This window comes from Scyliorhinus canicula, chromosome 16 (genome assembly GCF_902713615.1).
Source record: "Scyliorhinus canicula chromosome 16, sScyCan1.1, whole genome shotgun sequence".
NCBI lineage: Eukaryota > Metazoa > Chordata > Chondrichthyes > Carcharhiniformes > Scyliorhinidae > Scyliorhinus > Scyliorhinus canicula.
In genome coordinates, this window is record NC_052161.1 from 129,062,451 (window position 1) to 129,080,395 (window position 17,945).

The 17,945-nt window shown below is 46.6% G+C and overlaps 1 protein-coding gene across 2 annotated transcripts in view; it reads left to right on the forward strand.

Moving 5' to 3' along the window:
• Window positions 1-17,945, forward strand: part of wrap73 (WD repeat containing, antisense to TP73) — a 41,231-nt gene that overhangs the window by 13,010 nt on the left and 10,276 nt on the right. For both annotated transcript variants that reach the window (XM_038822024.1, XM_038822025.1), the window contains 2 exons: window positions 8,122-8,194; window positions 17,290-17,393. In XM_038822024.1, coding sequence (XP_038677952.1) covers window positions 8,122-8,194; window positions 17,290-17,393 — 177 coding nt within the window. The remainder of the gene's footprint in view (window positions 1-8,121; window positions 8,195-17,289; window positions 17,394-17,945) is intronic.

Below are 17,945 nucleotides of genomic sequence, written 5' to 3' on the forward strand. Positions count from 1 at the left end.
TTTAGATACATGCAGGTTCGAGACTTTGCCAGGAACGAGATACCGAGCTTCCCAGAGGAACCGGCCTCCACATTCCTGGAGGAGGTGCTGACGACAAGGGGACTGGAGAACGGGGTAGTGTCGGTGGTGTATGGAGCTATTTTGGAAGAGGATAAGGCACCACTGGAAGGGATCAAAGCAAAGTAGAAGGAAGAGTTGGGAGAGGTCATAGAGGAGGGGATCTGGTATGAGGTGCTCCGGAGAGTAAATGCCTCCACCTCGTGTGAGGTTGGGGCTGATACAGCTGAAGGTGGTATACAGAGCACACCTCATGAGGGTGAGGATGAACCAATTCTTTGAAGGAGTCGAAGATGTGTGTGAGCTTTGCGGGGGGGAGCCCCACTAATCACGTTCGTATGTTTTGGTCCTGTCCAAAGCAAGAGGAGTACTAGTAATTTCCAAGGTGGTGCACGTGAAACTGGACCCGGTTCCCCGGGAGGCCATATTCTCGGTGTCGGATCAGCCAGGCTTTGAAACGGATGCGGAGGCAGATAACGTGGCCTTCGCCTTGTTGATCGCCTGAAGGCGGATCCTGCTGGGATGGAGAGCAGCCTCTTCACCTTGTGCCCTGGCGTGGTGGGTGACCTGTTGGAATACTTGACCCTTGAGAAGGTTACGTTTGAACTGAGGGGAAGGATGGAGGGGTTCTACAAGTCATGGGCATTATTCATTAAGCACTTTCAAGAACTGGATAACATTGAATATTAGTTGGGGGGGATGGGTGGTTGGGGGGGGGGGGGGGGGGGGAGAGAGGGGGCTGTGTGTATTAAGAGTGACTATGGGTAATTCCTGATTCCTTTTTGTTATTTGTTTCTGTAAACATGCGGGCTGATGTTTGGGGGTTGGTGGGAAGATGGAATCGTTATTATTATAGGGATTGACACATTTGTTGCGGATTATTGTGTATTGTTGGTGGGTGTAAAATCGGGAGAAAATGTGAAAAAGGAGGAGAATAAAAATATTTTTTTAAAAAACATAGAATTCCTACAGTGTAGAAGGAGCCTCCAAAATAGCACCCTAACAGGCCGCCTTCCCCTCCTTATCCTCGCAACCACAACTAACCTTTGGTTACCTAAGTGGCAATTTAGCATGACTAAACCACCTCACCTGCACATCTTTGGCCTGTGGGAGGAAATTGGAGGACCTGGAGGAAACCCACGCAGACACAGGGAGAACGTGAAAACTCCACATACATGTCACCCAAGATTGGAATGCTGCCTTGATATCCAGGGCAGTCACTCTTGGTTCGCCTCTGAAGTTTAGCTCTTTTGTCAATGTATGAACCAAGGCTGTAATTAAGTCACAAGTTGAGTGGCCTTGGTGGAACTCAAACTGAGCAGATTATTGCTGGACAAGTTGCTGCTTGACCCTTTCCATCACTTTACTAACGATAGAGGACACACTGGGGTGGTAATTGGTTGGATTGGATTTGTCCTGCTTGTGTACAGGCGTGCCTGGAAAATTTCAAATATTACTAGGTTAATGGCAGCATTAAAGCTGTGCTGGATCAACTTGGCTAGGTTCCTGGAAAGTTCAGGAGCATCACTCCTGAGCACTTTGCAATATCCAAGCCTTTAACTGTTCCTTGATCTCTGTGGAGTGAACTGAATTGGCTGAAAATGGCATTTGTGATGCTGGGGACCTCTGGAGGAGGCAGAGATGGATTATCCATTATGCACTTCTGGCTGAAGATTGTAGCAAATGCCATCTCTCTTTCACTGATGTGTTGCGATCCCCCATCATTGAAGATGGTGATATTTGTGGAGCCGCTTCCTCCAGTGAGTTGTTTAATTGTCCACCATCATTCACGGCTGGATGTGGCAGAGCTGCAGAGTTTAGACCTGATCCGTTGCTCGTGGAATCCCTTATCTTTCAACATGTCTATCACATGTTATTTATGGTTTGGCAAGCAAGTAGTCCTGTGCTGTAGCTTCATCAGATTGACATCTCATTTTTCGGTATCCCTGGAGCTGCTTCTGACTTGCCCTCCTGCATTTCTTCATTGAACCAGGGTTGAGCCCCTGGCTTGATGTTGATGGTAGAGTGGGGGATATTCTGGGCTTTGAGATTACAGATTGTGACTCTCAGAACTTCATGTGTGCCCAGTCTTGAGTTGCAAGATCTGTTCAAAATATATCCCGTTTAATATTGTGATCATGCCACAAAACACGATGGAGGGTATCCTCAATGTGAAAATGGTTATTTCATCTCCGGTTATTTAATCTCCACGAGGACTATGTGATGGTCACTCCAGCCATGGACCGATGCATCTGCAGGCAGGTTGGTGAGGTTGCTGCAGTCAACTGTATTGTTTCAGCAGCTGCCTTACTCCAGTTCTCACTAGCTCTTTTCCATTACAAAACGAGCCACAGAATTCCCTTTGAAAAAGAACTAGTTACCTAATTCTGGGCACGCGAATGATTTTGTGTACCTAATACTCTAGTAATACTCTAATGTAGGAGTTAACAATGAGTTTACTCGATATAATCTTTAAAACACATTAATTCAGATGGTCTAATTTTACCCAGAGACTCATTAAACAGTTGGCTAGAGACCATAGGGTTTAAGTTCCCACTGGATACTGGTGAAAGAGAATTGATGATCACAGGGAAGTTGGGGTTGAGCTCAAGCACCATAACTGCTTTTTCTTAATCCTAAAATTTCTCACGTTTTTTTAAAAAAATTTGTTTTTATTTTTTAAAGTATCCAATTCATTTTTTCCAATTAAGGGGCAATTTAGTGTGGCCAATCCACCTACCCTGCACATCTTTGGGTTGTGGGGGAAAAACCCACGCAAACACAGGGAGAATGTGCAAACTCCACACGGACAGTGACCCAGAGCTGGGATCGAACCTTGGACCTCAGCGCCGTGAGGCAGCCGGGCTAATCCACTGCGCCACCATGCTGCCCTGACACATTTTAACTTATTACCAAACTTGGATGTTGATTGATTTACACTCTCCATGCACAGGGGCACTGATATTGGATAACTTGGTATAACTCTGGGATGGAATTATGTATACCTGGGTTAAGAATGTGCATTTTACCCAGTGAGCCTGCCTTCTCTGTTGGAAGGGGAGAAAATCAGTCAGTGTTCTCCTTTTTTTTTCCCCTCCATATTTTAGTTATTAAAACCCTTAGCTCTCATTGTCCAGGTAATGTCTCCAGTGGTGCCAGGCACACTCTAGTGTTTTACCCCAGTAGTTAATGTTCACCGTTGAATCTTGGTAGGGGGAATGACCATGAGCTTTGGCTTGCACAGCCTGTTCGTGACCTCCTCTTGCACATGTATCTTTCCATGTTCCAGCAATTGCGCTTAATGTCATCTTGGCTGAGATCTAATTGAGCAAAGGCCAAGGATTGAGCCTTCCAACTAACAACTTACGCAAAGAGTGGTGAGGCCGTGGAATGCCCTACCTGCAACAGTAGTGAACATGCCAACATTGAGGGCATTTAAAAATTTATTGGATAAGCATATGGATGATAAGGGCATAGTGTAGGTTAGATGGCCTTTAGATTTTTTCCATGTCGGTGCAACATCGAGGGCCGAAGGGCCTGTACTGCGCTGTATCGTTCTATGTTCTATGTTCTAACACAAACACACAAACTTGACAGGCAGGTAAAGACCCACTGATTTGAAATCATAGAATTTACAGTGCAGAAGGAGGCCATTTGGCCCATTGAGTCTGCACTGGCTCTTGGAAAGAGCACCCCACTTTAGCCCATACTTCCAACCTATCCCAGTAACCCCACCTAGCCTCTTTTGGACACTGAAGGGCAAATTAACAAGACCAATCCACCTAACCACATCTTTGGACTATGGGAGGTAACCGGTGCACCTCCCACAGTCCACATGGAGAGAACGTGCAGATTCCGCACAGACAGTGGCCCAAGCCGGGAATCGAACCAGAGACCCTGGAGCTGTGATGCAACTGTGCTAACCACTGTTCTTTGTGCTGCCTGCTCCAAAAACAATTGGGGTGGGGGCTGGGCCATTTGACTCCGCCATTCAATAAGATCATTGGTGATCTGATTGTGGCCTCTACTTCACTTTCCTGTTTATCCCCCTATAATCGTTTACTCCTTTGATCAAAATCCTACCTACCTAACTGAGCCTTTGCTCAGTCTCCATTGCACCCACTGAAACTCCATCTTAAAAGGGAGAGCATTAATTTTTAAACTGGCCCGTGGTTCTAGACACTCCTCACGAGAGGAAATATGCTCTCGCAACCACACTGTGGATGTGATTCAGTCTTCGTTAAAATAGTTTGCTGTGGAATGTATACTTAATCCTGTAAAATCCCCTGCTGACAGACATGGCTGTGCAAAGAGCCCCTCTGACCGAGCTGAGTGTGGTATACAAATTGAAGGCTATTTGAGTAGATTTTAAAAAATGTTTTTGTACAGTGGTTATCAGCATTGCACCTGTTGGAATAATTCAGCAACAGTCATTGGTGCCAACCAGCTCTGGAGTATGATTAGCCATCAAACCAGACTGAGTTTTTAAAAAGGTACAAATTCAAAACGGCCCTGGTTTTGCAGTGGTAATGGTGGCAAAAGTATTAACATTCGCTCTCATTGCTCTGCTAAAACGTTACAGCAGCTTCTGGAATCCATACATGCACAGAGTAATGTGGAAATCCAAGATTTAAGTTTTTCACAGGATGTGGGTATCCCTGGATAGGCCACCATTTTATAGTCTCTTTCTAATTGTCTTTGAGAAGATGGTGATGAACCGCCATCTGGAACAGCTGCAGTTCATGTGGTGCGAAGGAAGTTCTAGAATCTTGACCCAGTGGCAGTGGAGGAACTGCAACATAGTTTCAGCCAGGATGGTGGTGTGTGTGGTGTGGTGGAGAACTTGCAGGTGATGAAAATTCCATGCATCTTCTGCCCTTGCCCTCCCACGTGCAAGAGGTTGCAGGTTTGGAAGGTACTGCTGAAGGAGCCATGGTGAGTTGCTGCAATGCATCTTGTGTATGGTACCCACTGTCACTGGATTTCCACATTACTCTGCGCATGTATGAATTCCAGAAGGGAGTAAATGGGTGGCTTGGTAGCACAGTGGTTGCTTTACAGCACCAGGCACCTCGCTTTGATTCCTGGTGCTATGGGCCAGGGTTTAGAGAACCCCAAAGTTTATCATGGAGTTCACCTGACCCACAACTTTTAATAGATTGTGGTATGGGGAGCACACGGCCCACTCTACAGGTGTGGTACAGCAGAAATGGAAAGTATTTTTTTAAAGCAAAACAATGTTTATTCTATGAACTCAAGTTAACCTTTTTAAAACATAGTGAACATCTTGGCAACCATTAATTCAAATACAACGCCCAAAGACTACACCACTAAGTAATCCTTTAAGCTTTCCATTTAACAGCCAAAAGACTTAAAAAAGAACTTTTAACAGAAGCACGTCAGGTTAAAGTCACTACTGAGAGCAGTTATTAGTTTTAATTTACCAAAGGATCAATTTACAGTTAGATTACAGAGAGAGAGATTCGTACACCATCTGGCTGTGACCGCAGCTGTCCAGCTCTGAAAACGAAACTAAAACACGCCCTGCAGCAAACAGCCTAAAATGAAAGTAAAAAGTGGACAGCACAGTCAAAAAGCACCCATTTCTTAAAGGTATTCTCACATGACACCAGCTTGGATCACTGTGTGGAATCTGCACGTTATCCCTGTGTCTGTGTGGGCTTTCTCGGGGTTCTCCAGTTTCCTCCCACAAGTCCTGAAAGACGTGCTCATTAGGTGAATCGGACATTCTGAATTCTCCCTCATTGTACCCAGGCAGGCACCATAGTGTGGCAACTAGGGGATTTTCACTAACTTCATTGCAGTGTTAATGTAAGCCTCTTGTGACACTACAAAATATATTATTAAATATTTGCGATGGTGGATGTGGTGCCAATCAAGCGAGCTGCATTGTCCTGATGGTGTTGAGCATATTGAATGTTGTTGGAGCTGCAGTTTTCCAGACAAGTGGAAGGTATTCCATCACACTCCTGACCTCTGACTTGTATCTTCTAGACAGTGGACAGGCTTTGGAAATTCAGGAGGTGACCTTACTCATTGCAGAATTCCCAACCTTTGACCTGCTCTATTAACCACAATATTGTTTGGCTGATCCAGTTCAGATTCTGGTTAATAGTAAACCCCAGGATGCGGATAGTGGGGGACTCTGCAATGGCAATGCCAGTGAATGATGAGGGGGATGGTTAGAATCTCTTATTGAAGGTGATCAATGCCTGGCACTCATGTGGTACATATGTTGCTTGCCACTTATCAACACCAGCCAAATGTTTTCCAGGTCTTGCTACATATGAACATGAATTGTTTCAGTATCTGAAGAGTCACGAGTGATCCTGAATATTGTGCAATCACGCTAGCAAACATTCTCACTTTTGACCAGTGTCTCGGAGGCAGCATAAATTATAGCTTCTGATTTCAAGCTGGCTTTCGCATCACTTGCAATGATACAGACATGTCTTTTAAATATCATTTAAACAAGATATCTTTTAAGTTGATTATCTCAGGTTTACCAGTCCTAATGAGTCCCAACATAAAGGATTCCGTTTAATTCATGTCTCCTTGACACTTGTCCCAATATAGCTCCATTAAGTTCATTATAGCTCCATTAAGTTCATTAGTGACTGTATGCAGGTTGCTGGCACAGGTGGAACTTAAATCCAAGTTCTTCCTATTTTGCCAGATCAAATAGTCCAGTCCAATTTACTCCAAAACATAACGAGTGAGATTGTACTTGCACTAACCTCAAAAGAAGATGCCCACCAAAGATCTTGGTGGTGCAGACTTTTTTGTTTTACCACCAGTAATTTAAAAAAATAAATTTAGAGTACCCAATTCATTTTTTCAATTAAGGGGCAATTTAGCGTGGCCAATCTACCTACCCTGCACATCTTTGGGTTGTGGGGGTGAAACCCACGCCAACAGTGGGAGAATGTGCAAACTCCACACGGACAGTGACCCAGAGCCGCGATCGAACCTAGTACCTCGGAGCTGAGGCAGCAGTGCTAACCACCGCCACTATGCTGCCCTACCAACAGTAATTTAAGATGATCTATAGGCATGTAGCAGCAGCTAACTGCAGTGTCCGTAGACAGCTGACCAGGAAGTATAAAGCATTTATTCTTTAAAAAAAAAAATTCAGAGCAAAATAAACTATAGAAGCTGAAATATCAAAATAAACAATAAAAATACCTTTCTTTGTTGTTTCATCAAATTTACAGGGCAGAAGGAGGTCATTTGGCCCATCGAGTCTGCATTGGCTCTTGGAAAGAGCACCCCACCCAAGCCCACCCCTCCACCCCATCCCCATAACCCAGCAACCCCACCCAACACTTGAGGGCAATTTTGAACATTAAGGGCAATTTAGCATGGCCAATCCACCTAACCTGCACATCTTTGGACCATATGTGGAATTTGTCATAATGAAGTGGTTTGCCATTCCTCAAATATAAAAATTGACTTCTCTGGGAAAATGAGGGTGTAAAAAAGCCCACTTGATTGGCACGCCATCACCTCCTCATTCGATAAGCTATAAACAGGCCCCACCGGAGGAGAATTCCTATCTCACTGTTCATGCACTTGCACCAGCAAACACCTCTATATCAGGTGAAAGGACCAAACAATTCCTGACCACTCACTTGATGGCTGCCACTGCAAGTCCCCTTTTGTTATTAAACTTGTTGCAAATGATTAGCTTCAATGACTTGCAAAAAACTAATGAAAGGGTCTTTAAAGTTGGGCTGCTTGAGTTGAGAGAAATGGTAGTCATTATAAAAAGTCCTGACTGAGGTAGATATGACTGGTGCTTTTAAAAATGTTGCATTTTTGACCAAGTCGTACATTTAAGGTTAATATTTTAATGGGTTGGGTGCTGTAAGTTACATTCTTGCTTACAGTTCTTGTAATTTCAGCTGCTGAGAAGGGATTTGTTGTTCAGTATGGAAGCCTGCAGGCTGGCGCGTATTCATTTCTGAGGTCAGGTTTGGGTTGGTGTTGCATTCTCTGCTTGCTGCCCCAACAAAATAAATAAACGTTTATCTCTCTCAACAGCTGAGAATCACCGTCTGGTCATTGTGCACCAAATCAGTGTCTTATATAAAGTACCCCAAGTCATGTCAGCATGGTAAGTTAACGAGCAGTCGTCTTTTGAAGGATAAGAAGTATGAATTAAGTGGAATTAAGAAGGATGTGTTGTAAATTGTTTATTGATGCTGATTATATCTGCAGCCCTCTGCCATCATTATTTAATTTTGCTTCTATTTGCATAACAATTCAATCCATTTTATTTTGTGGGGCAAACCAAAATGTTTGTTCAATGAGATCCGTGGAAAAAGAATAAAACTTGAACAATTTCAGACGATCCCCCTGAATCCTAATCCATGCCATCACAAAACGATGTGATACTTCTGTCTGTTTGCAAGGTTTTTCTTGCAACTTTTCAGGCTACTATTTTGAGCAAAAGCATTTCCCGTCAGAAGGAGAAGATTGATTGCATGCCTGCACTGGACACCTCCTACAAATTGGTTACATGATGGGATTGGTAGGGATTTGAGGGAGTAATAAGTGTTGGCTTTTGGAAGATATGATAAGCAGAAGGTGGTTGTAAACTATTATATGTAGTATCTACATCACAGAACCAAACCATCCGGCCCAACTGGACTTTTCCTGTGTTTATCCTCCACACAGACTGGTAAGCTCAAGGAGATACTTGTTAGGAAGGAAGATGTGTTGGGCATTTTGAAAAACTTGAGGATAGACAAGTCCCCCGGGCCTGACGGGATATATCCAAGGATTCTATGGGAGGCAAGAAATGAAATTGCAGAGCCGTTGGCAATGATCTTTTCATCCTCGCTGTCAACAGGGGTGGTACCAGAGGATTGGAGAGTGGCGAATGTCGTGCCCCTGTTCAAAAAAGGGAATCGGGATAACCCTGGGAATTACAGGCCAGTTAGTCTTACTTCGGTGGTAGGTAAAGTAATGGAAAGGGTACTGAGGGATAGTATTTCTGAGCATCTGGAAAGACACTGCTTGATTAGGGATAGTCAGCACGGATTTGAGGGGTAGGTCTTGCCTTACAAGTCTTATTGACTTCTTTGAGGAGGTGACCAAGCATGTGGATGAAGGTAAAGCAGTGGATGTGGTGTACATGGATTTTAGTAAGGCATTTGATAAGGTTCCCCATGGTAGGCTTATGCAGAAAGTAAGGAGGCATGGGATAGTGGGAAATTTGGCCAGTTGGATAACGAACTGGCTAACCGATAGAAGGCAGAGAGTGGTGGCGGATGGCAAATATTCAGCCTGGAGCCCAGTTACCAGTGGCATACCACAGGGATCAGTTCTGGGTCCTCTGCTGTTTGTGATTTTCATTAACGACTTGGATGAGGGAGTTGAACGGTGGGTCAGTAAATTTGCAGATGATACGAAGATTGGTGGAGTTGTGGATAGTGAGGAGGGCTGTTGTCGGCTTCAAAGAGACATAGGATGCAGAGCTGTGCTGAGAAGTGGCAGATGGAGTTTAACCCTGACAAGTGTGAGGTTGTCCATTTTGGAAGGACAAATATGAATGCGGAATACAGGGTTAACGGTAGGGTTCTTGGCAATGTAGAGGAGCAGAGAGATCTTGGGGTCTATGTTCATAGATCTTTGAAAGTTGCCACTCCAGTGGATAGAGCTGTGAAGAAGGCCTATGGTGTGCTAGCATTCATTAGCAGAGGGATTGAATTTAAGAGTCGTGAAGTGATGATGCAGCTGTACAAAACCTTGGTCAGGCCACATTTGGAGTACTGTGTGCAGTTCTGGTCACCTCATTTTAGGGAGGATGTGGAAGCTTTGGAAAAGGTGCAAAGGAGATTTACCAGGATGTTGCCTGGAATGGAGAGTAGGTCTTACGAGGAAAGGTTGAGGGTGCTAGGCCTTTTCTCATTAGAACAGAGAAGGATGAGGGGCAACTTGATAGAGGTTTATAAGATGATCAGGGGAATAGATAGAGTAGACAGGACCTTTTTCCCTGGGTGGAACACACCATTACAAGGGGACATAAATTTAAGATAAATGGTAGAAGATATAGGGGGGGATCTCAGAGGTAGGTTCTTTACCCAGGAGAGTAGTGGGGGCATGGAATGCACTGCCTGTGGAAGTAGTTGAGTCAGAAACGTTGGGGACCTTCAAGCGGCTATTGGATAGGTACATGGATTAGGGTAGAATAATGGAGTGTAGATTAATTTCTTCTTAAGGGCAGCACGGTAGCATTGTGGATAGCACAATTTTGTCACAGCTCCAGGGTCCCAAGTTCGATTTCGACTTGGGTCACTGTCTGTGTGGAGTCTGCACGTCCTCCCCGTGTGTGCGTGGCTTTCCTCAGGGTGCTCCGGTTTTCTCCCACAGTCCAAAGATGTGCAGGTTGGGTGGATTGGCCATGATAAATTGCCCTTAGTGTCCAAAATTCTATGATTAACCTCGGATAAAAGTTCGGCACAACATCGTGGGCCGAAGGGCCTGTTCTGTGCTGTATTTCTTTCTCTTTCTCTTTCTCTAGTCTCCTCTTGCTCTCCATCTAACTTTTGGCATATTCTTCCGTTCCTCCTTCCCTCAAATGCATAGCTAGCTTCCCCTTAAATGTATCTAGACCAGTTTCCTCAAATACGTTGTACAATGTTCCAGAGCAAGGGAAGTGGGACATCAGGCAGGATACTTTGTGATCTCTCTCTAAAAGATTTGAGAGACAGGCATGGCCTTGGTTGTGGTGTCCTCCATCATTCAGTAGACTTGCTGACAGTTTGTAATTTTAACCTAATCTGCCTGACGGTCAACTATTTGGCGAGGGTGTAAAATGAGCAGCCAGTCCATTGGTTCCTTTGCTGGAAGAGTAAGGCTACGATTACCCCCTCGATGCCATGGTATAGTCACTCTGAGCCAAAATTGAGTAACATTTCAGATTTGAGAGACTTTCCAGTGGCAGGTATAAACTGAGCGATCGCATGAAAGGTGGCTCTCTTATAAAAACTTAACAACAGACACCTAAAGTGCTCGTAATCCCCCAGACTAACCCTCCATTGACCACACCTCCAAGGAGGATGGGGAAAAAAATCAGCTGCCCAGCCAAAAAGTCAGTAAAGACCAGGGGAGGGAAACCTAGGCCTCTGAGCAGGGAACTGCATGTGAAGGCACAGAACCACTGAGGGTCAACCCTGTAGAGCTTCCAGTGCAGACTCCGACGCTGATGGACAAATTGACGTGCTTCATCACCTCCGAGTTCCAGAGACATAGGAAGGAGATGAGAAAAGACCTCCTGGCAGCCATCAAGGTGGCAGTGGAGGCCACAACTGCCCCCATGATGGAGGCAATTGACAATATGGAGCAGAGGCCCAGGTAAAGACGACATGGGACCTCTAAAAGCTGCCATGGACCAAGGAGACGGGAGCCGCCATGGACCAAGGGGACCAGATCGAGGCTGAGGTAGTGATCCTGGTCAAGACGCAGAGGGGTGCGGTGGTGTTGGAGAGGAGATACATTATGGTCAGCGGATCCCTGGAAGGACCCCTTGTAATCTTGTACGCCTTGAACTGGCATGCCACAGAATTTGTCAAAGAAGCAATGTGGACAGGAGCCATGTCAGGTTTGGCTTGAAAATTGAATGCCTTTATGGAGCAGGTGAGTGTGGTGGTAGACCCTTGGAGGTTCACGCACCCAGGAGAAAAATAATTCTCCTTCTCCCAAATGCACAAGGCCTACTTGCGTATAGACTTTGTTCTCATAGAGAAAAGGGTGCTGCCAGGTGCAACAAAGGCAGAATACTCCACAATTGTAATCTCCAACCACGTGCCACATTAAGTGGACATTAGTTTGGATATGGACTCGGCCCAATGCCCCCACGGAGGCTGGATGCAGCTCTCCTCACCGATGAGGAATTCTGTACAAAGATATCCCAAGCCATCAACAGTTGTGTAACCTGCAACCAGAAAGGGGAGATCTCGCCCTCCACGTTCTGGGAGGCACTGAAGGCAGTGATCAAGTGCAAAATCATAGCTGATAGATCCCTTGGGGACAGGAAAGAAAGGGCAGCCAAGCAGCGACTGATTGACTCCATACTGGAGGTGGATCAGTGGTACTCCACGGCCCCGCTGGAACTGATAGCAGAAAGGAAAAACCTGCAGATTGAATTTTATCTGCTCTCCACCAGGAATGCAGTCCACCAGCTCTGCTAGGCAAAGGAGCCTTCTATGAACATGGAGATGAGGCCAGCCACATGATCCCACTGGATGAGACCAGGCAGAAATGGAAGGAGGAGCTGGACATGGAGATAGGGGGACGACTCTGTATCGAGACACTGCACAGGATCAACTCCAGCTCCTCTTGTGCCTGACTAAGCCTAATGCAGCTCAAGGTGGTGCACAGAGTACACCTTACTAAGACACGCATGAGCAGGTTCTTCCCAGAGGTGGAGGATAAGTGTGAGCGGTCAGGGGGCCCTGGCCAACCACACCCACATGTTCTGGTCCTGCCCCAGACTCTGGTCAGCCTTTTTCAAGGCCATGCCCAGGGTTGTGGGGATTGAGATGGAGCCCTGCCCTTCTGTGGCGGTCTTCAGAGGTCAGAGCATCCATTACTCTGGACAGGAAAGGGGGTGGATGCTCTGGCCTACACCTCACTGATTGCTAGGTGGAAGAAGTTGACAAACCTCTTTGCAGAACTGTTCGCAATTGGCAACTAACTCTGGAGGGGGGAGGGATAGTAAGGGGGGCAGAGCTCGCGTATAGCAGAGACGAAACTGGGAGGAAGGCCATTCGCAGGAGGGGACAAGGATCCCTCCCACATTTGTCAAACCGGGAAGGCAGACCATCCTAAACTCCCCCGAACTCGAGGGAGGAACAGCAAAACAAATGTAATTATTAACAAGGTAAAGAGTTAAGGCAGTAATTGTAAATACGTATGTAAAGTTGTACATAATTCTTACTACTAAATCTTTAAAATACCCAATCAGAACACTTTGGTGTGTATCATAGAGTCGTCTCCACCCCCCCCCCCCCCCCCCCCCCCCCCCAAGTAAAAATATAAGGAAATGATAGCACCGGGACTTGTCACAGAGGATACTTGCGTTAATGTTATTGTTTTGGTTATTAGTATTGTTTTGATATTGTTGTGCAAAGTTTTGAGATTGAGTGCAAAAATTGTAATATTTTCAAAAAAATTCAGAATTGTCTGTCAATGGAATTGCCACCAGTAATGGAATAATATTGGGGGATAGAAAGAATTATTTGAAAGTTGTCCCCCCCCCCCCCCCCCAAAAACTAATGTTCGATGTTATCCGGTTCTTGAAAGTGCATCATAAATAATGCCCATGACTTGTAGAACCCCTCCGAGCATCCCCTCAGTTCAAACTTAACCTTCTCCAGGGTCAAGTATTCCAACAAGTCCCCTCACCACACCAGGGCACAGGGTGGAGAGACTGCCCTCTATCCCAGCAGGATCCGCCTTCGGGCGATCAACGAGGCGAAGGGTACGATATCTGCCTCTGCACCCGTTTCCAACTCTGGCTGTATCAGCCCCAACCTCGCGCACAAGGTGGAGGCATTTACTTTCCGGAGCACCTCACACCAGACCCCCCCTCTATAACCTCTCCAAACTCTTCCTCCCACTTTGCTTTGATCCCTTCCAGTGGTGCCTTATCCTCGTCCAAAATACACCTTTTCTACACCGCTGACACTACCCCGTTCTCCAGCCCCCTTGTCGTCAGCACCTCCAGGAATGTGGAGGCCGGTTCCTCTGGGAAGCTCGGTATCTCGTTCCTGGCAAAGTCTCGAACCTGCATGTATCTAAACATTTCTCCCTGCTCCAGCCCATACTTTGCTTCCAGCTCCCTCAATCCTGCAAACCGACCCCTAAGAAACAAATCTTTTAGCGTCTAAATCCCCTTCTCTTCCCATTTCCGAAAACTTCCGTCCCACTTTCCTGGCTCAAATCTGTGGTTGCCCTGAATCGGCATTTCCCTTGACCCTGCCCCCAACCCAAATTGTTGGCAAAACTGCCTCCAGATTTTCAATGAAGCTACTATTACCAGACTCGTTGAGTATTTCCCTGGAGCTATCGGGAGCAGTGCTGTTGCTAGTGCTTTCAGTCCCGACCCACTGCACAAACTGCTCCATTCTGACCCATTGTGAATCAACCCCTCTGACCCAGCTCTGCACCTTCTCCACATTCGCCACCCAGGGGCTGGTTTAGCTCACTCAGCTAAATCGCTGGCTTTTAAAGCAGACCAAGCAGGCCAGCAGCACGGTTCGATTCCCGTACCAGCCTCCCCGGACAGGCGCCGGAATGTGGCGACTAGGGGCTTTTCACAGTAACTTCATTGAAGCCTACTCGTGACAATAAGCGATTTTCATTTCATTTCAGTAGTAGTACATCAAGTTCAGGAGACCCAAACCCCCTGCCTGCGTTCCCCTCTGTAGCAGCACCGTTCTCACTCTGGCCACCTTCCCTCCCCATATGAACGAGGTAATCTTTCCCTCAATCTCCCTGAAAAAAGCCTTTGGCAGGAAAATCGGTAGGCATTGAAAAATAAACAGAAATCGCGGCAACACATTCATTTTAACCGCCTGTACCCGACCCGCCAGTGACAGGGAGACCATCCCACCTTGCTAGATCGGCTTTAACTCTCCCCACCAAACTAGAGATGTTGTACCTGCAAAGTCTCCCCCCACTTCCGGGCCACCTGCACCCCCAGATACCTAAAGTGAGTCCCTGCCCTACAGAATGGCAGCCCCCCCGCCCCTGCCCCTGCCCCCACCCCCAGCCGAGACACCCCAAAATACTCGCTCTCTTGTCCAGGTTCAGCTTGTACCCCGAGAAAGACCCAAATACTCGCAGTAGCTCCAATATTCCTCCTATCGATGCACTCTGTTCCAACACATACAGCAGCAAGTCGCGGCACATATAAGGACGCCCTATGCTCTATCTCTTCTCCCCCCCCCCCCCGCACTATTCCTTTCCATGCTCCCAAACTACTTAATGCGATGGCCCATGGCTCAAGTGCAAACAGCAGGGGGACATGGGACATCCCTGCCTCGTCCCACGGTGGAGAGAAAAGTATCTTGTGCTGATATTGTTTGTGCGGACACTCGCCTTCAGCTTCTTGATATAATAGCTTTACCCAGTTCATAAATCTTGTTTCAATCTAAAATCGCTCCAGAACTGCCATCAGGTACCCCAATTCTACCCGGTCAAAAACCTTCTCTGCGTCCAATGCCACAACCACCTCTGTTTCCTTCCCTTCCGCTGGTGCCATAACAACGTTCAAAACCCTCCTAATGTTCGAAAATAGCTGCCTCACGAACCCTGTCTGATCCTCCCCTATCACCTTCGGGAGGCACTCCTCCAGCCTACCCGCCAGTACCTTTGCCAATACTTTTGCGTCCACATTCAGAAGTGATATGGGCCGATACGACCCACACTCCGGATCCTTATCTTTTTCTAGCAACAGTGAAATCGATGCCTGCCCCAAGGTTTGTGGCAGCGCCCCCTTCTCTATCTCCTCTTCAAACATCCCCACCATCAGGGGTGCCAACTTATCCTTGAATTTTTTTATAATATTCCACCGGAAACCCATCCGGCCCTGCCACCTTCCCCGACTGCATCCTCCCAATCGCATCCTTTATCTCCTGCTCCACTATTGCTCCTTCTAATGTAGCCCTGTCCCCCTCTCCTAGCATCGGGTACTCCAACCCATCTAGAAATTCCTGCATCTCACGGTCTCCCCGGGTGGCTCTGATCTGTACAATCTCTCATAAAACTCCTCAAAAACCTTGTTAATCTACTCCAGAGCCACCACCAACTTCCCTACCCTGTCCCTCACCTGAAGAATTTCCCTTGCCGCTGCCTTCCTCTGGAGCTGACCTGCTAACCCCTTGCTAACTCCTTATCTCCATGTTCATAAACTGCACCCCTCGCTCGTCTCAGTTGGTGCACCGCCTTCCTGGTGGACAGTCGGTCGAAGCGCGCCTGTAGTTCCTTCCTCTTTTTCAGCTTTGCTGGGTCCCCATCTTCTGCATAACTCCTATCTACCTCCAACATCTCATCTATTACCCTCTGCTGCTCCAACCTCTCCTCTTTGTCCACCCTGGCCTTAAAGAAAATTCCCTCACCCCTCATCACCGCCTTTAGAGCCTCCCAGACAACTGCCTTCGACACCTCACCCATACAGTTGAAACCTACATATTCCTTAATTACCTTTTCAATTTTCTCACAGAGCACTTGGTTCCCCAAAAACCCCACATCCGGTTTCCACCCCGGCCTCTGCGCTACCCCCTTCGCCAGTACCATATCCCCCCAATGTGGAGCGTGATCTGACACTGCAATTGCAGAGTATTCCGACCCCTTGACTCCAGCCAGCAAAGCCTTTCCCACCACAAAAGTCGATCCGCGAGTATACCTTATGGACTACTGAGAAAAACAAGTAGTCCCGTTCCCTTGGGTGCAGGAACCTCCAAGGGTTCACCCCTCCCATTTCCACCATTAGCCCAGTCAGCGCCTTTGCCCCCCCGATGAGACCAGCGGGCGCGGCTGTGATATGTCCAACCTTGGCTCCTGCACCAAGTTCCAGTCCCCCCCCTCCCCCACAATCAGCTCGTATGTCCAAATCTGGAATGGTCCCAAACACCATCTTCGCGAATCCCACATCGTCCCAATTAGGACCGTATACACTTAACAGCGCCACTAATCTCCCCTCTAGCGCCCCTGTCACAATCATACATCTACCCCCCGATCTGCCACCACCTTCTCCATCTGGAAGCGTACCCTTTTGCTGACCAGCACCGCTACCCCTTGAGCCCTTCCGTCAAATCCAGAGTGAAACACTTGACTAAACCAGTCCTTTTTAAGTCTCACCTGGTCCTTCACCCTCAAGTGAGTCTCCTGCAGCATTGCCACATCGGCTTTCAAACTTTTAAGATGCGCAAGCACCCTTGACCTCTTGACCGGACCTCCTAGCCCCCTCACGTTCCAAGTGACTATCCTTACTGGGGGTCTCTCACACCCCCCATCTTTCTTATGAAAGTTGTCTTTTTTAAGCTAATATTTGAAATGTTATCCCTAAAATGACTCTAGTTTAACCATTTCAACTGCAGATGATTGGGTGGAGGATGGATTTCCCTGTGTGACTTTAAAATCTTGTTGGCTTTGACAATCTAATAAAATACCACATTAAATGCTTCTTTGTGACCTTAGGGATGGATTTCACCAAGGATGGGCACTACATGGCGCTGGCAGAGAGACGGGACTGCAAGGATCACATCAGTATCTTTGTGTGCAGTGAATGGCAGCTGTTGCGGGTAATTAACTTTATACATAAAACTTTTTTAAAAACATACAGTTCCCCATTGAGAGCGGTGTGACCCAGTATTGACTCTTGCACAGTGCGCTGTTCTGGAAACTTACCATTGAAATCATGCTTGATTTCAGGAACTTCAAAAAAAGTGCACAATGCCCATGGAATACTGTACTATTATTTCAAGCACTAACTTGCTGGTAAACCAGCAATGATTGAGATGAAGTGTTTCCAGTGCTCCAGTGTTAGGAAATGAAACTTTTGCCATCCACCTCCCAAAATCCCTTCCTCCCTCGGCCCACAACCAATTAGTTACAGAATGGGTTAGGTGGAGATTAAAACTGCTTTTTATATTGCTCCAAATTAATCAACTCCCTCTTGCATCAATGGGAAATCTACAATTCTTTCCCTAACCATTTAAGCAGGACTGTGAATCTGTACATTCCAGGAACTGTGCTTAGATTGCAGCCAGTATCGAGATTTCCATACCAATCTATCGGAACTGGATTTGACCCTACCTCCGAGACCAAGAGAGATCTCTGTAAGCCAATATGCA